The sequence below is a fragment of the Halyomorpha halys genome, unplaced genomic scaffold (genome assembly GCF_000696795.3).
Source record: "Halyomorpha halys isolate HHAL.00 unplaced genomic scaffold, Hhal_1.1 Scaffold223.1, whole genome shotgun sequence".
In the NCBI taxonomy this organism is placed as follows: domain Eukaryota; kingdom Metazoa; phylum Arthropoda; class Insecta; order Hemiptera; family Pentatomidae; genus Halyomorpha; species Halyomorpha halys.
The window spans coordinates 1395030-1412344 of record NW_027115445.1 but is presented as its reverse complement, the minus strand read 5'-3'; the positions used below and the strand labels follow the sequence as shown (position 1 = coordinate 1412344).

The 17315-nt window shown below is 28.6% G+C and overlaps 2 protein-coding genes across 3 annotated transcripts in view; both read right to left on the bottom strand.

Annotated features, from left to right (window-relative positions):
* Nucleotides 1-3520: 3520 nt before the first annotated feature.
* On the bottom strand, nt 3521-11518 carry LOC106679848 (tRNA (uracil-5-)-methyltransferase homolog A). Its single transcript, XM_014419219.3, has 9 exons — nt 10896-11518; nt 9159-9329; nt 7695-7850; nt 7412-7607; nt 7181-7308; nt 6853-7106; nt 4311-4542; nt 4032-4227; nt 3521-3949 (listed from the first exon to the last, which is right to left on the bottom strand). Exons 1-9 carry the CDS (start codon nt 11061-11063, stop codon nt 3693-3695), a joined length of 1758 nt encoding a protein of 585 aa, XP_014274705.1. The 5' UTR covers nt 11064-11518; the 3' UTR covers nt 3521-3692.
* A 1950-nt stretch (nt 11519-13468) lies between these two features.
* The window catches only part of LOC106679819 (26S proteasome non-ATPase regulatory subunit 10), an 18177-nt gene continuing 14330 nt past the window's right edge, over nt 13469-17315 (bottom strand). Inside the window, exons 1-4 of one of the 2 annotated variants that reach the window (XM_067052467.1) lie at nt 15909-16547; nt 14887-14963; nt 14327-14430; nt 13469-13852 (exon numbers count right to left, since the gene is read on the bottom strand). In XM_067052467.1, the coding sequence (XP_066908568.1) occupies nt 13502-13852; nt 14327-14430; nt 14887-14963; nt 15909-16057 (681 nt within the window). In that variant the 5' untranslated portion in view covers nt 16058-16547 and the 3' untranslated portion in view covers nt 13469-13501. Of the gene's footprint in view, nt 13853-14326; nt 14431-14886; nt 14964-15908; nt 16548-17315 lie in introns of those variants that run through there. The other variant, XM_014419173.2, reaches the window with a different exon arrangement.

Here is a 17315-nt window from a genome sequence, read left to right as displayed (position 1 = left end):
ATCGTTAGCAGTTTCTTTTTAGAATGAAAACAAAGAGAATACATAAAGTTAGCTGAAGGAAATTTACCTTGAAATAAAATATGCAGTAGCACTTGACAAGGACCGCTTCAAGGTCTTGTCTTCCAATGAATAGACTTTCTTTTGGAATGAAATCGAACTATTTACCAAATTCTGGCTAATGGTGCTTGACTTACATCGGCTGTGATGTCTTATTTGTTCAACATTACCTTAATTTGACCAGATAAAAAACAGAACAATAAACATAGATATTTAAGTTTGACTAAAAAAAAAAATATTGCCTCCTTATTCCAAAGCGCCCCAATGTTTAGCTCAGGTGCCAATTAACTTTAAGTGTTAGAAACCAAGGAGTATTATTGATATTATCCTTGATAAGTGATATTATAATTTTATTATTATTATAATCATAATAATGTATTATAAATTACCAATAATATAATTATAATAATAATAATAATAATGTACATTATAATAATATTAAATATTAATAAATATTGCCACTAATGAAGGGCAAATTTGATCCAGGCACTGGTAGAAAAAACCTCTTACAAGGTCTTTCACTCACGCACTAATCCATGGTTGGTTTCTCCTCCACTCAACTATGGACTGAAGGTTCGATTCTAAGAGCTTGTAGGAGGCCATCTTACCACTGTGGAGTAGAATCTCCATCTTCAAATATTTTTAATTTTTCGCGGAGGGATTGAGCTCGAGAATTTTTAAAACTCAATGGCTAATAATATAAAGAAATTACCGAAGAGGTTGGGGCAGAAGATTCTGCCAATTATTATTCATTCCCTTCCTACTCTACGACTCAACGGGGTTTACAGACTTTAAGTGGATACAAAATCCCTTTATCCATGTTCCGACACAAAAATCACGTTGTTAACAACAAAATTTCCACGAATCGGACTTGTTTCATAACGCCTGCCTTCCCCTGCGATTGCGCCTTTCTTAGTAACAATAATTTTTAAAATTATTTCTAGGCGGATATTTCACGGGCTGGATTTTCTGTATTGGATTGTTGCACTATCATGCCCACCTTCCACCCTGCTCCCGCGCGTCTCCTAGTAATGCGAAGAACAAATAATTCCCGTTCTTTTCTGTAAACCATTTAGACAATATTATTTTTAATAAATGATTTTTCATGATTATTCACGTAGTTAATAAATAAATCATTTTCCTTGGAGATCTTTGTTTTATTATGCATTTAATTTTTAAATAGCACTCCCCCTTTCTCACCCCTCATTATATGCTATTATGGAGAAGGGAATATATTCTCTAAGAACCAAATCACAAAAGAATAAATTTTGATATTGAATAATATAGCAATGAAAGTAATTCCTACATACAAAAAATTACATCTTTTAGTTCATAAAAATATAAATTGAACTTTTATTGATTTATTTTTATATTTACATTAGTTTTAACCTTTTAATAATTTAATCTCCATTGAAAAGTGTTATGGTTAGAAACAAGAACTGTGTAGGCTATTCAAAAATTATTTTATGTTTTTATCTGACATAGTCTGTAGATTGTACCAGAGACTGTGACTACATTGTGACACCCATTGTTAAAGGAACATTAAAAAAATGGATTTATTTATAATTATAAAATGATAGTTTTTGTTTATAATAAACTGTGTGCGAAATATTTTACGCAAACGGGGGGCAATCCAGATTATAAACAGTGCTTTAATACTAAGCCTGGATTGTTTATACATCGTATCCCTACAAAGGCTCTCATATCAGTCCATTGAATGCATTTCGACAAGCCACAGTACACTTTCGCTCCTGTTTTTTTTTTTTACTTCAAGAAGTCACCACAAAATATCTCCACAGGAGGTCAGAGATAGACATTTATACATACATATACATTGTTATATGCTCACTGCACATATCTCATAATATATATATATATATATATATTTAAATTTTTTATTTTAGATGCATTGTCAATTTTTTTCCCTTTGTTATGCAAAATTATTTTTATTTTTTTTTAAATTTATATCTTAATTTTTGTTCAATATATCATTAAAAATGGTTGCTCTATTTACTTATTTATGATGTTTTTATTTCCTTTAATTTATTTTGTCTACCTCATTTTTCTCCAAGTTTCTTTTTTATTTATTAATAATCAACATTTCCAACTCTCAAATATTAGCCCCAGCAAATAATTTACCTAGCAGAAGGAAAACATTTCACTAAGCCTCTAAATAAAGGTAATACCCATACTGTTTTTGAGACAGTTTGTAGGACAATCCCAATAAAGAGTAACCTTTAGTCTTTGCAATAAAATTAAGTTTTTTTTTTTTTTGTATGTGCCACTATTAAGTTAAAGCAGTAATGTGTTATTTTTCTGAACTCTCAACTCAGTTGTTTTAGGATTATATTCATCAAGAAAAAAACCATATGTTTGTGATAAGTTTTTCAAAATTAGAGAAAACCTATGTTTTCCACAATTTTCAAGTTTTTATTACAAAAATTAATGCATAATAGAGTATATTTCCTATTACTCCAACTATACTGAAATAAAAATATTTAAAATTTGTGGTCACATGTTTTAACAAAACAGGGGTAATAAAGCACTTATCTTTGCAGATATGATTCCTTTACATCATTGCTTTGCATTGTGATATATAGCACCTGAAATAGTCTTCTGTCCAATGTTTCCGGCTCCATACTTTTCCTTTTTTATGTAGAGTTAATTTTTTTTTTGTATGTTAATCACTCTTCAATTTATGAGGGTAATAGAAAACCACAAAAAAAACCTTAGTTGAGATGTTAGTTAGATAGTTAAGATCATAACTACCTATTAAGAGTCTAGGGTTCAGTACTGTGTAAGGAAATAATGTTTCTAAGCCAATTTTTCTTCATGGAGATGTTTAGTCAGAAACTATATCCAGTTTCCAGGTTTTTTTCCAATTTAAAGGGGTATAAAAATCTACTTTTTATTTTAACCACAGAAGGGCTTAATTTTTTTTTTTATATAACTCCTTACCATATCATTTCTAATATACAAGGAAGGAGGAGGGTTATTTAGAGGTAAACAACCTATTCTAACCAGAGTTGAGTTGGAGTCAAGTTTTCATTCCGTGATGCCTTCACAAAATAAAAGTCAAAGGTTCACCAGATTAAATAATTATCAGCCACAGCCTCAAACGTGGGTCCAGGAGATAGGAGCACAGTACTAAACAGGACCTCACTCAGCTACATCACTCCTCGTGGAAAGGAAATAGGATATTGGAAAGTAAAAATTGGCCTAGGATAAACAGATATATGGGTATCAGGATCTCAATTTATGGAGCAAATTAATAAATCAGAAAACTCTTTACAAAAATGGTCAACATCTCATACCGTCTAAACAAAAAAAAGAGGTGGAGTAGCAATGTACTGAAAAATCTGTAATAATATAAATAAAATAAAGTAAATAGGGTCAGTTATACCTTAAATACCATAAAAATATAGTACACTGTAGTGTAAAAAGATTATACAAATGAACTGGATTTAATATCAACGATTAAGGCAATATAATTTATTTATAAATATAAAAAGTAGATCTCTGTAAAATTGAACATCAACAATTGTTTTACAGAAAATAAAACTCGTTTTCTTCCAGGTCCACTCATTTACAGTTATTTCAAATATTTACAAATAAAAAAAAAAAAACACTCTTCTTTATTTTTCTTTACTGAAGGACAGTAATTTTTCCCTGCTCACTCTCTCAAAATATAAAACTAATTCATAATGATCAGTATGAGGAAACATATCGACTGCAACAGCTGCGATTGGAAGGAAAGGATCACCACTCAATGTTTTAGATGTATTTCTTCCAAGTTCTACAAAATTATTGAACGCAGCATTGCCATCACAGGACATAAAGACAATTCTATCAAGATTCTTCGGACGCCTCAACATTAATATAGCTTTTGGGTCTAAAAAATAAAGTTAAAATAAGACATTAAATAAATCACACGACTTAATTACACGGATAACTTAAAATGACAATTAACTTACGTAAACCAGCTCTAGGAGGATCCAAAATTGCTACACACTTTTCATTTTCTTTTACCCTGCTCATTACAGAGTCCAAAATTTCATCAGCTTTACCACAAAAAAATTCGCAATTACTAATTTCATTTGTAACTGCATTTTCTTTGGCATCCTTAACTGCTTGTTCAACAATTTCAATGCCAAGAACACGACTGCAATCCTAAAATTAAGGAATGAGGGTGTGAATGTCTACAAATGATAACGTTTTGAAATAATAAACTAAATTATCACAAATAAACGTACTTTAGCTAAACAAAGTCCAATGGTTCCGGTGCCACAACAAACATCAACTAAAACAGTATCTTGATCAATATTAGAAAGCTCTCGAACAGTTTTCATAAGAACTTCAGCACAACGGGTATTAATTTGAAAAAAAGAAGCAGGAGAAATTTTGAATTTAAGCCCACATAATATTTCTTCAATACATTCTTTGCCAAGAAGGAGTTCATATTCTGAGCCTTGAGACCCCCTCTCTCTGTATAAACAAAATAATTATCAAACAATTTCTTTTTTAAACTAAACATTAAATCCATACAATGTTTCATACATCTAGAACCAGTAACCATATGAAATTTAAGAGGTGACATTTCATAATAAATTTTAAAAATTTGATATGGTTTGTGCATCACACAACTTTCACTTACCGCCCTTTGGATGACATTAGTCTTATAGGTTTCAAAACAGATACTTCATTATTATCCACAATGAAAATATGTTTCATATAGATAAGTGAAACATATCTGAAAGTAAAATCTGACTAATGATATAACAACCATAGAAATAGAAAAATTCCTAATTATTTTATATTCAATATATATCCATTGTTTGTTACTACCAACAATGAGAGGTGGTAATTTAACAAAAAAAATTTCAATTTTTTTTTTTTTTTCTTACAAGTACATTTATGGTTATTCAAGGTGAAAATAATAGGGGTATTCCTGATGTTGTGTTAAATGTAAAATATTTTACCATGTTAAATGTTATAAGTATAAGATTGTGAGCAGCCCTATTTAAAGTCATGTCAAATAGTAAATGCATAAGAGCTCCTAGTGGATTTTCTGAGCAACTTGTTTTATAACCTTTCCTTCCAAAACTTTGTATTATTGTTTACTTCTAAGTTTTCACTAAAGTAATTTATTACAACATTATTATTGTTGTCATCCATTGCTTTATTAGTTATAAAAACATCCAAAACAATACTAACACAATCAAAACACAAACTGCAAGCAAGTAACCTAACACGACTACAAATAAAATGGTGACGAGCTCAGCTGGTCTGTTGCATGATGTCATTCTCCATTTAACAACCCTAGTAACAAACTCTCAACCATATGTTACATGGTATATCGTTTTAACATGGTAAAAGTAGGAAATATTCCTCTATTTAACATGAGTTTTTCCATTTAACACACTTTAATATGTTAAACTAAAGATCGTGAATACCCCTAATGAATACTAACTTTGTCCCTACCAATAATACAACAGTTTGACAAATGATATTGAAGCTAAGTAAATATGAGAGTGATTCGGAGATATTGGTCGGCCTTGGCTTTTTCCGATTCCAACTCTAGTTTCTATTTTTTATTTTTTCTCTTTAAGTTATTCATAAAATTCTTAAATATTTTGTATTCATCCACTGTTTTTTACAGCTAACAATGAGAACAGGTTGTTTATTTGAAATAAGTAAAATTAAAGGTACTTTAGAGCAAGGTTTTTTGGCAATAATGGCTTCTTTGTAAGTTCAAATCTGACTCAGGAAGTTTAAGATAACCTCATCTAATAGTAATCTTAATCTCCTCACTCTTGCGGGATTAGTCTATTAGCCAGTAGGTTAATTATAAACCATCCTTCCTGCCCTTGTTGGAGTACATAATGAGGGAGTCTGTTGACTGTTTACTGCTCATTACTGAACTGAGAAACAGCTTCAAGATTCACATAAAGCTTTTTGCAATTTGAATTTTTTAACACATCAATTAAAAATTACACAGAATGGCAAATAAAGATATCAGAATTGAGCACGCATATGTAAGACTTTATAGACAAACCAAAGGATATTAAATATGGTTTTATGTGTGAATAGACACATCTGTTGGATTGGAATTGACACACTTATAGGATTGGAATTGAACTCAAATATATATAAGACTTTATAGATAAAACAAAGGATATAAAATTTGGTTGTATGTGTGAATAGACACATTTGTTGAGCAAGATTCGATTTAAGTCAATTTCCAAGAAAAGAAACCTAAAATAAGCATGAGGACTACAGGTATACTTCATTAATATAACTTGTTTTGTATTGAATAACTGATCAAATACTCTTCTTCCAATTCAAAATGTAGAACTTACTGATCAAGCAAAGTAGCTAACACTAAATTACTTTTGAAATAAATAAATTATCAATCATACAACATAAAATACATCATATTACAAAAAAATGTTAGAAGATAACAGAAAAAAATTTAATAATCGGTTTTTATAAAATAATTAACTATAAAATATAATAAAATGTATTAGATAAAATAAATTATATTTCTTAAGGTTTTATACTTTTTTTCAGCACAGAACATGCTCTAGCAGCTGGAAATTCAAAATCCCTACTGATACTATCCTTATAAATGCTTTAATTAGATCACAACTATTAACTTCCGCATGGCACACTCGCTCAAAGGATTAAACAAACCCCTAACAGATCCTTGAGGCCAGACCTATACCAACTTGTAGTGAGTTTCGAAGTTCCTGCCACTAGAGATTGCTTTGCACCCTGGTATCATTTTTTTCTTACTTCCTCTTCATTAATTGAAAGTGCAGTGAATCAACACGAGACTCTGCTCCAGCTCCACATTTATAAAATTCTTTTATTTCTTCTTTAAGAGTGGAAATTTCTTCAGCATTCAAATTTTGAGGATGAAATCCAACAACTACCATTACTTCACCTGTACCCATTCCTAATCTTACTGTTAACTGCTTCCAATGACCACTCAAATCTTTTGGAGAAAATACTTCGAACTGTGACTTTTGAACAAATTTTTCAAAAACCTGTAAATAAAATCTGATAAAAGCAAAAGAAAATCTTTTCTAAAGCTGAAATTATTGAATTATTATTGTTAAACCTTAGCAGATTCTATAACAATTTTTGGCAGGGTAGGAATGTCGTCGATAGGACCGACACTTATAGATCCACTTGCATAACTTCCAAGTCTAAAACCAACTCTTCTTTCCTCAGTGACTTCATCTTTTCCTATAAACAAACATTTATCATACAAAATTTAAATACAATTGTATACAACATTTTACACTGAAATAAGAGGAATAAAGCCAACAAAAGGATTAATAAAACTAACCAATAGTAAATTCACACTTATTACGGTAACAATTGGGCTCATTTTCGAGAAATCTTGTATTAAGTAGTTTACAGGGTAGGCCTTCATTCAGCTGTTTCTGATTCTCAATCCAATCTTTTAGCAAAGGATTAGCCCTGACCAATTGCATTCCTAAACGAATAAGAAGGGATTTTGCATTTTCATGTTTATTATTGATCTGGGGAAAAAAAAAATATCTTATAAGTAAATTATTGATTTGTACATGATTTAAATTGAAATTAAATAAAAAGGAATTTTTTCACACCTGGTTTTCATAAGCCACATTCCACTTAGGTGCTACACTCATCAGTAGAGCTTCCTTCTGTTCTTCTGGTGTTTCATATTTAATCTTTTTATTAGGAGAGTCATTTGACTCTTCTAATCTTCTCTTTATTAAAGGATCAGGTACAGGATCAGCAGTCTACAGATAGATAGATGAAATAATTAAATCATTGAAATAAAATTCACAAACATTTGTTACTTTTATAATAACCTATTATATTTTATTCTAACTAGATGGTAAAGAATATGCATACATAAATTTATATTAAGATATATTCAGCCTTATCTGTTCTTAAAAATATGAAATCTATATTTGCTATATAGAAATATATGTTATATAATGTATACTACAAACCTAGATAACATAAAAATTAGTCCTTATTCAAATAAAAACTTACTTAATAGCACAAAAATATTCATTTGTAATCTAGGATTCGCGGTTGAGCGTGATTCTGACCAAATCACCTCCTGGTACAGCCATTGGTCTAGTAACAGTAGATCCTTACAAAGTACTACACCCTTAACCCTTTATGGATTGTAGCAGTACAGGTTTATTTACAAATAACCAAGTCTCCCAAAATAGACAATATGTTTGTGAACAGCCAAATCCAAAAATAAAGAATTAATGAAAAAATTAAATTACTTTTATTTATTAGATGCAAATAGGGAGGGACGTTACAGCAACTTTGTTAGTGAAATCGACCCACTGGAAGTGCCTCCTAACATCATCAAAAATGGCCCTGAGTGTGAATAAAATTGCTACATTAATATACAATTAAATCATCACAAATATCATTGGAAGTCCGATGAGGAATAAATGCCGAAGTTTCAAAATTGCTTCCACTACCTTCTATTTTGTTTATTTGAATTAACCTGAATTTATACACAAATGGTTTCATGTTATAACTATAGTGTAGTTTTTAATTTATAGTAAGAGAGAAATATAGTAAGTAATGTGATCCCATACTGTATAAACTATTTCAGTAGACCTGCTTGAAAAGGCATTAATTTCTACTCAAAGTAGGGTAGGGAGGTAAGTGACTCCTTATCATTAATTTAATTGTTTATATAAATTTGTTAATTAAGTCACATCTGGGGTAAAACAAAAAATAATGACCGAAAATCAAAGGCACTAGTAAATTTTTGTTTTATATCAAATTCTTATTTAATCTAAATAAAAAAATTGTATTTTTCAATGAGTGAGTGATAAAGAAAAAATATTTCTTGAAAAAAATATTAATACATTGTTTATTTGTTTCTGTACAAGAACATTAAAACATGTATAACCTCATAGACCCATCACCACATATATTCCAATGAAGATTTATTTCTTTTGTATTTATCAATTAATCAAGTTATGGAAATTTTTCAAATGATTTTAACCTAATGCACATCAGCTAAAATTTTTGAAATGTTATTAAATAATAAATAAGAACAACAAAAATACCTTAACAGATAAAATGGAACCTTTCCATTTGTATCCTGATAGAAGTGAAATAGCTTTTTTTCTTTCTTCCTCAGAACGAAAACAAGCATAAAGCCATGGGCTTCCACCTTTTGGCGATTTTACTTTGGAGCAATCTAATTTTAATTTTGACTTTAATAGTTTCCTAAACTCCTAAAAATAAAAACATAGTTAGAAATATAGAATAATTGAAGTTTAGAAATTCAGCACATACTGGAAGGAAAATTATACTACTTCTTATCTACTCACCAAAAATTAAGGAATTGTAAAAATATAGGAATTGAAGTGTTACTGCAAAGTAAGGAGGTGAGCTGCTTAACTTTAATCGTGACACATTAAAGAAAAAAAAAATGTTTTTATTATGAATTTGATGAATTACATGGATTGTAATGCAGACAGAGGTTACTTCCTGGCAACCATACTAGTTTTGGGACTCTAAATAGGATGACCCAAAAAGTAAAAGTTATACCACTCTACAGTATTCCCGTTGGGATAAGTTCAATTCAAAGTGAAATCAAAACTTGTTTTTGTCAAATGTGCCATTTTAAAAAAAGATATTTATAATAGATACGAAAAAGAAATATCATTGGGTACCTTTTTGTTCTGAACTTGAGTTGTAGAAAGTACGGGGTTTTATCGATAACAACAAAAATAAACTTACAAGTTTTGTAGTAAAACATACCATTCATTTTTAAATAATTACATACACAAAAATTATAATAATAGATATTTCTTTAAAAATTTGGACAAGGATTAATTAATTTACTGCACAACCCTTTTTGGTTTTAATAAATGAAACTAGAAAAAGTTCACAAATACATTGTAATCACACTTAATTTCAATTGAAGTTCTTATATCTATATAAATAAAAGAAGGCTAAACATGTAAAGCTTGATTTTTTCCTTTTTTTTTCATGGTTTTGAAAGTATCTTTCCAAAAAAATAAATAAATAAATTTATGATCTTCTCAGGGGTACTAAAGTACTGTAGAACAAAAGAGTAAGAAAAGACGTACTGTCCTAGAAAAAAAGGACAGCTGGTCACCGCAACCGCAACTTCTGATGTCTCTTGAGGGTGAGATAATAAGTTAATGATTTTTGTAAAGGATTAACGTAACATTTCACAATTAGATTTTAACTTCAAATTCAACCCACTGAAAAAGTATCCCAACCGATAGTAAATGAGAAAGAAATTAAGTTTATTACATACTCCTAGAATCTGAACCTGGGTCAGGGATAAGGGAATTAACTGACAAGCAGAACATCCTAGATAGAATATAGAATGGTACTAACATGAGTTACAAATACCACCAAACTGGTAGGTACATAAGTATTATGATTAATCATTCCAATTCGTGGCAGACACCAATTTGATAATAATTTTGAATCGTGTTGGAGCAAACCTAATATAAAATAAGTTTAAAACATTTTAATTTAACACACATAACATATGAAAAGAATTGTGTATAAATGAAAATTTAATTCAATCAGTAGTCATCGAACAAACTTAAAAAAATTATAAAGATACTTTGTGTCTCACGGTCTAAGATTGGAAAATTTTGAGATAATGCGACTCATTGTAATTAAATATTCCTTTTTCTATAATAAATAAAAAAAGTTGTATAATCCAATCTTTATTATTTAAACCCTAAATTAATTTATCCAAGCCTAATCTTAAAAACATAACACAAAAATTTAAGAAAATATTGTTAATCACTTACACCTATTCCATAGTATCTAGGCAATCCTCTTATTTCAACCTTAAATATTTCAGATGTAAATCCATTATTTACAACATAAGCAAATGGATCTAGATCATTATTTACTTCTTCTTTTACATTCTTTGAGTCTTGTGAATCAGAGCTCAAATTGCTCTCATTCTTCTCCATATTGTTAAAATGAATTTTTCAGAATTAAATTGAAAATAGTGTGCATAAAATCAAAGATGATTCTTATTCATAAAACGTACATAACTAGAAGGGAACACTATGATTTGGATATAAATCATTGTTTTTAGCGAACATTTAAACAAGGTTTTTAAGTGTTGCCGCGTGGTTCACTCTAATGATCCAGTTTCAAATCATACAAAAAGGAATGGTTTTTAGTTTTATACTAATTTTCCAAAGTATTAGGAAAAAATCAATTAATATTTATATTAATACAACTTTTAAATAATTTCTTCAGAACAAATCACAGAAACTTTAGAATGATACGAAATAATATTAATTAAAGTACTAATTCTAAAATATTTTAAATCTAATATAAATAATAGTATAAGATTGTGAACATATATCGAAATAAAAGTACAACAAAATTAAAATTAAACTATATGAATCATTCGTAATGAAATCGAAATAGTGTTTAACACAATATCAGGTTATAAACAAGAGTTTTGTAGGATCTGGATATTGGAAAGTATCGATATTTTTTGTGGAAATCAACATCCAAAGAGCCTATTTTTCATAAGTGCGGAAAATTTGTATTAATTTATTTAGTAAACTTCTCTTCTATGTACTACAGTCTCTAATATCATGTTTATGAATTTGTTGCTCCAAATCATAAATTCTCTAAAGATTTGTGATCAGGTGACTGAGGGTATTTTTCGAACACTTTATGGCAGTTAAAAGGTAAAAACTAGCAAGTAGTGTCCAATTGAGACAAAATGCTCTCGAGAATATTTTTAGGACTAGACTCACAAATGTATGAGCCAGTAAGCCTGAGAGCATGCTAAAAAAAACCAATCCTGAGCCAGTATCCGCGACTTGCCAAAATTTAACTTGTACATTCCTACTCTCTTGAAGGAGAGCCTTTACTTTGGCTCCCCCAAAATGGCGAAGACCATTTATTCTTTATCAGAGTATACTGATGGTCCCGAAAAGTACCGGAGGTGACCGATTTCCAACCGTTTGTTTCAAACACTATAGTAGTTGATCCAAATACATGCCTTTTTATATATACGCGTACATTTTTTTTATTTATTATTAATAGTCTTTAAATTTTATTTTTCATCTAATAATTGGGTGTGAAATCTATCTTCATCTTTTTTATGGTTTTAATTAAAACATATATATTACTATCATCAATGTTTTGGGATTTTGCCCCATCTTAGGAATTACACTTTTCATTCCACTACTATAACTGTCTTTTTTGACCCTACAATCTTCTAATTCTTTTCATTTGGTTGTTACTTTGTACCATATTTTCTATACTTTTATTTTAATTACATTCTTTAAATTATTAGAATATTTATTTCATATTAATCTTATTTAATTTTTTAGAACTAATAAAGATGATTCTGAAAAATATTGCAAATGTGTAAATAGTATTGACATCACTGAAACTGAAAAAAACTAATTTTCAACCTTCTATTTTAGAAGGCCTAACTAAAGCATTTGGCCCATCCTCATCTCTTTGGTGAAAGTTTGAAACTAGTGCAATCTTCCAGTATTCATCACCTGAATTTTTGAAGTATGAATATGTTTTTGATGGTTTATAAGATTGGGTATAAGTATCAATGTTAGAACTTCAACGTTTTATTAACATGTTATAGCTTCTAGCTAAAATATAAATTTATTTTTAATCTATGAATAAACTTTTCGTAGAACCTTTTGATCTTTTATATCAATTAATTGTAGAGGATTCTTATTTACTAATAGATATAATTAAGATTGACATTATTTCTTTTTAGGTACAGTTTTTTACAGTAGTGTTTAGTGAGAAGAGTATGGTATCTTGGTTACCATTAAATAAAGTGAACAAAAACTTCAGAAAAAAATAATTTATTTACAAACCAAAAAACATACACAAAATTACTTTTATTTAAATTAAATAGTTTAAAACATAAACAACAACTATACAAAATATACGTTATATATATATATATATATATAAAATGTATATATATAAAATAGACACATTACATTTATTAAGATGTTGAGAGGTGAAAAACTCTTCCATTTTGTTTTGTTTCAATATATTTCAAGAAGAAATAGATGCAGTTAACAAAATAAAAAACACGAGTACATAAATATGGGGATACTCGGACCTAGTAAAAAAAAAAAAAATAGAATAGCCATAATATTCTAAATGGAAGTTTTTTTTTCACCTCAACATCTTAATAAATAAGAACAAACAACTTCTTATGAGAGAAAATTCACTATAGAAACATTACAAATTACAAAATATGTTTTTTAAAAACTAAAACAAAATAACTGAAAACGTAAACAAAAATATTACAAAATATACATCTTAAAGTTAAATACGTACACTCATAATATTAACATAAACACAAAAATATTAATTTACATTGAATTATAATGAGATTCACTCATAATTTTTCAAATTCTGAATTGTCTGCATAAAAAATCATATCGATTTTCTGCATATACAGCCTCCTTCTGTCTTTAGGAATTTCTCTTAGCCTGCTGGCTAAAAGATTTGCATATAAGTCACACTCATCAAGTTGAGATGGACCTTGATTTATAGCATTAGCAAGTTGGGTGAAAGCCGAAGACTTTTTTTCAATGCTTTCACTTTGGGACCTATGCATCGGATTGTTTTTTCGAACAGAATTCGTCGAATTCGTATATGAAGATGAAGGCCCTGGCTCCATTATACAATGGTTTTCTTTTTTAAAATTTTCTTTGTCTTCAATCAACTCATTCTCTATCATAGATTGCTGAAAACAAAATAAATAAAGAGGGTTATTAGTGAACTTCTTGTTTGTTTCATTGTTATTACTAGCATAATATATTATAAATAATTCAAAGAATTTTCCCTGTCAAACTTTTTATTTTAATGAAAAAACATTTTCAGCTTTAATTTGTCCCTCTTCAGAATTCTATATTGACATTAAATAAAGTATGTAAATCACATATTGTAGTAAAATTAAACAAAACATTGGATTTTTAGAAATATGTATTTTTAATAGCATTTTGGTATTGTATGTATATCATATTATGTGCTGAATGCTGTTTTCTCTTTGTATATTCATGAATGTTGTTAAACTTGTATTCCTATGATTCTAGTCCATTCATAGGTGGCTAATACACTTCATGTAGTCCTTATATTTTTAATAGTCAATAAATAAAGATCCCTCCAATAAACCATAAAAATTACGAAAATAGTATTGATATGAAGTTTTTTTACTTACAGTTTCTGTATTTAAAGTAGCTTTGCTAGTATAAATAGAAAGGAGAAATGACTCCACAAGTTGCAAATATGCAAACCAAATAGGTTCATAGATATCATCAGAACCTAAAAGGAAATAAATAAATATTATTCTAATCATAATATAAATATAAGGAATAGATATGTACATACATAAAAAACAAAAACTACATGAAAATAGCAACTTGTTAAATATCACTATATTATGATTATAATTTATACAACCATCATTCCATTTTCTTTTTAATTAATTTAAAATAGACATAACATGGTAGTTAGTAGCTGTACTATTGTTATTTTTTCCTTATACTTGACATGTATTAGGCTTTCCTTTTTAAATATTTCTTAGAACTATATTCTAAACTCATAACTGTCCAGGCACAACTTACACTGTTTAGTATTTGGAAATTTATCTGGTACAAAAATGTACGTAGTTATTAGTAAAGTATACAAGACAATTAACAACCAAACTAATAACACTTATTAGCAAGTAATATTGACAACATGAATTATAACAATAGATTAATTAAATTTCTTAGATACCTGCGCCTGAACAAATGGAATCCTTTTTTATTTTGAAATGTTTTCTCAATGCTTCCTTTTTTGTTATTATAGCTTCTCTGTAAAAAAAAACACAAAAAACAATTTGATGAAATTATGATATAAAATTAATTAATAAGTTCATTAGATAATTAATAATTTTAATTTAATTAAATAAAAATTTAGTTACAAAGGTATAGTGGGCTCTAGTTGTAACTGAGACTCTCATCACAATTGGAACATGAAACTAGCCAGGTATATCTGCCACCATCAACAGGTATTGGATAACTTAAGTGTGAAAACAAGTATTAAAGTTTAGATGCCTATTTTTTATAACTAATTAATCACACAATAACCATAACATAAACCTATCATTACTAGTATAAGTCACATTTACCTAATTTTATTGTTATTTTTTCTTACTACCTAATTCATTTCAACCAAATACAATAGTATTGAGTAAACTTGATTAACGCAAATGTTAATAAATATATAGAAATGACTAATCCAGGGACTAGAAAAGACACTGAAAACAGTCAACTAAACAATGACATGTATATAGAAATAAATATCAAATCTAACTTAATAATATAAAATAACATAAACCTAACTTAAAGAACACTGGCCAACCAATGATTAACATTTAACTAACAAAATTAAATGAGCTGAAGATCATGAAAGTGCAACTTTTTCATTTTTGCAAGAAATGGAGTATTTTTGGAATTTACAAAAATTATGTAATATACATCGTTTAAGTATATAGTATGTACTAAAATAACATGTCTTAATGAAATACATTGTTTAACAAAATTTATAAAAAATTAATACTCTTACAATTAATAAAAAATGACTTGCACCACTTTCAGTCCCATTCTTGATACAGGAAGAAGAATGAACGTAATTGATATATCTTTACAATCTTACATTGTAAGATTATACATACAACAGCACAATCATGAAAGTTAAAATAAAAGTTTATTTTATTATTATTTTACTGAATATTAAAATAAAAATTTAAAGCTTACCTGGTCCGATTTTGGTGAATTGTTGTCATACAGCATGTTCTTTGACGTATTTTACGTTTTCTTTCATTTAATTTCCTTTCATTTAATTTTTTTTTGTAATAAAAATAATATAATCCCAGTGCAATGGCTGACAGTTGAACGTCCATCATGCTTGCCTCTCTGAAAAACACTAACAAAAACACATGTGGATGGTCCGCTGGAACGGTTCCTCTGTTTACCGAGCATTTGTCCTCCCATTCGCAGCGAGTGGCCAACACGTAGATCCGCCATAAGAGTTCTTAACACCTCTAAGTTGGAATTGTCATTTCAACCAAAAATTACTCAGTACAACAGAATTTTTTCTCTCTCAACCCACTTCAATAACGTTTGGATTTTATTCCTTTAGTAAGGGTGAAAAAGTAATTTCAAACAGAGAAAAACTCCTTAAACATTTTATTATTTATGCCCAGTTCTAATTTGTTTAAGTAAGTCCGATTTGAGCCATTTCGTTTAAGTTATAAGAGCTCTAAATCACTTTTAAGTTCTGTGTTGATTGGTCGGGTTGTGTTGTTAATTTTTTTTTATTTTCCAAATAAATAAACGAAAAATTTTGAGCCAAAAAATGTATATTTTGATCGCTGTGAAAATTAATATTTAAGGATTTACGTAGGTACAGAAAACCACTATCAACTTTGTTTACCCATCAAAAAATAATCGAACACATTTTGCTAGGTAATTCAATTCTTTTCAATATTGTACTCGTATCATAGCGCAGTGGCATAATTTTATAAATGTAGATTAAGAAACAAATATATCATTTACATTGTATTAAATGAGTTTAATATTACAAAATCACCAAAAACAAAATTTGCTCATAGTTAGGTACGCTAATAAATTTTCATTTAGAAAAAAAAAATCAGATTCATTTTTTAGCAACCTGTGAATACGAATTTTGGCAGGAATCAAAAGATATTTTACTTGGACAGTTTAGAAAATATAGCTTTAATATGAGTACACTATTAAAACAAGTTGGATAGAAGACGAAGCAAAGTGGACCAGTTAAGGTGTTTTTTGAGTTCTATGAAAATTCGTACTAACATGTTTTTAAGAACGTCATAAATGGATCTGAGAGCTTATTACTAAAGAAATTTCTTGGCCTACTTTACAGGAAGTGACTTTTGGTTTTTGTGATTTCATGCAAATTATAATAACCAAATATTGTAAATATATAATATTTTTTTCTTACTGATGTAGCTAAGTGGGATGAAAGATTTTCGAGGTGAAATAAAGTGGATTTTGGTTTTCCATTCCTCATCATACCCTTCATTCGAATTTTCATGGCAATCAAAAAGTAAAATCATTTACTCAAATGTTTGCCTTTCTTTAGGACCTGAGTGAGTTTTTTTATTAACTATTAATAAATATATA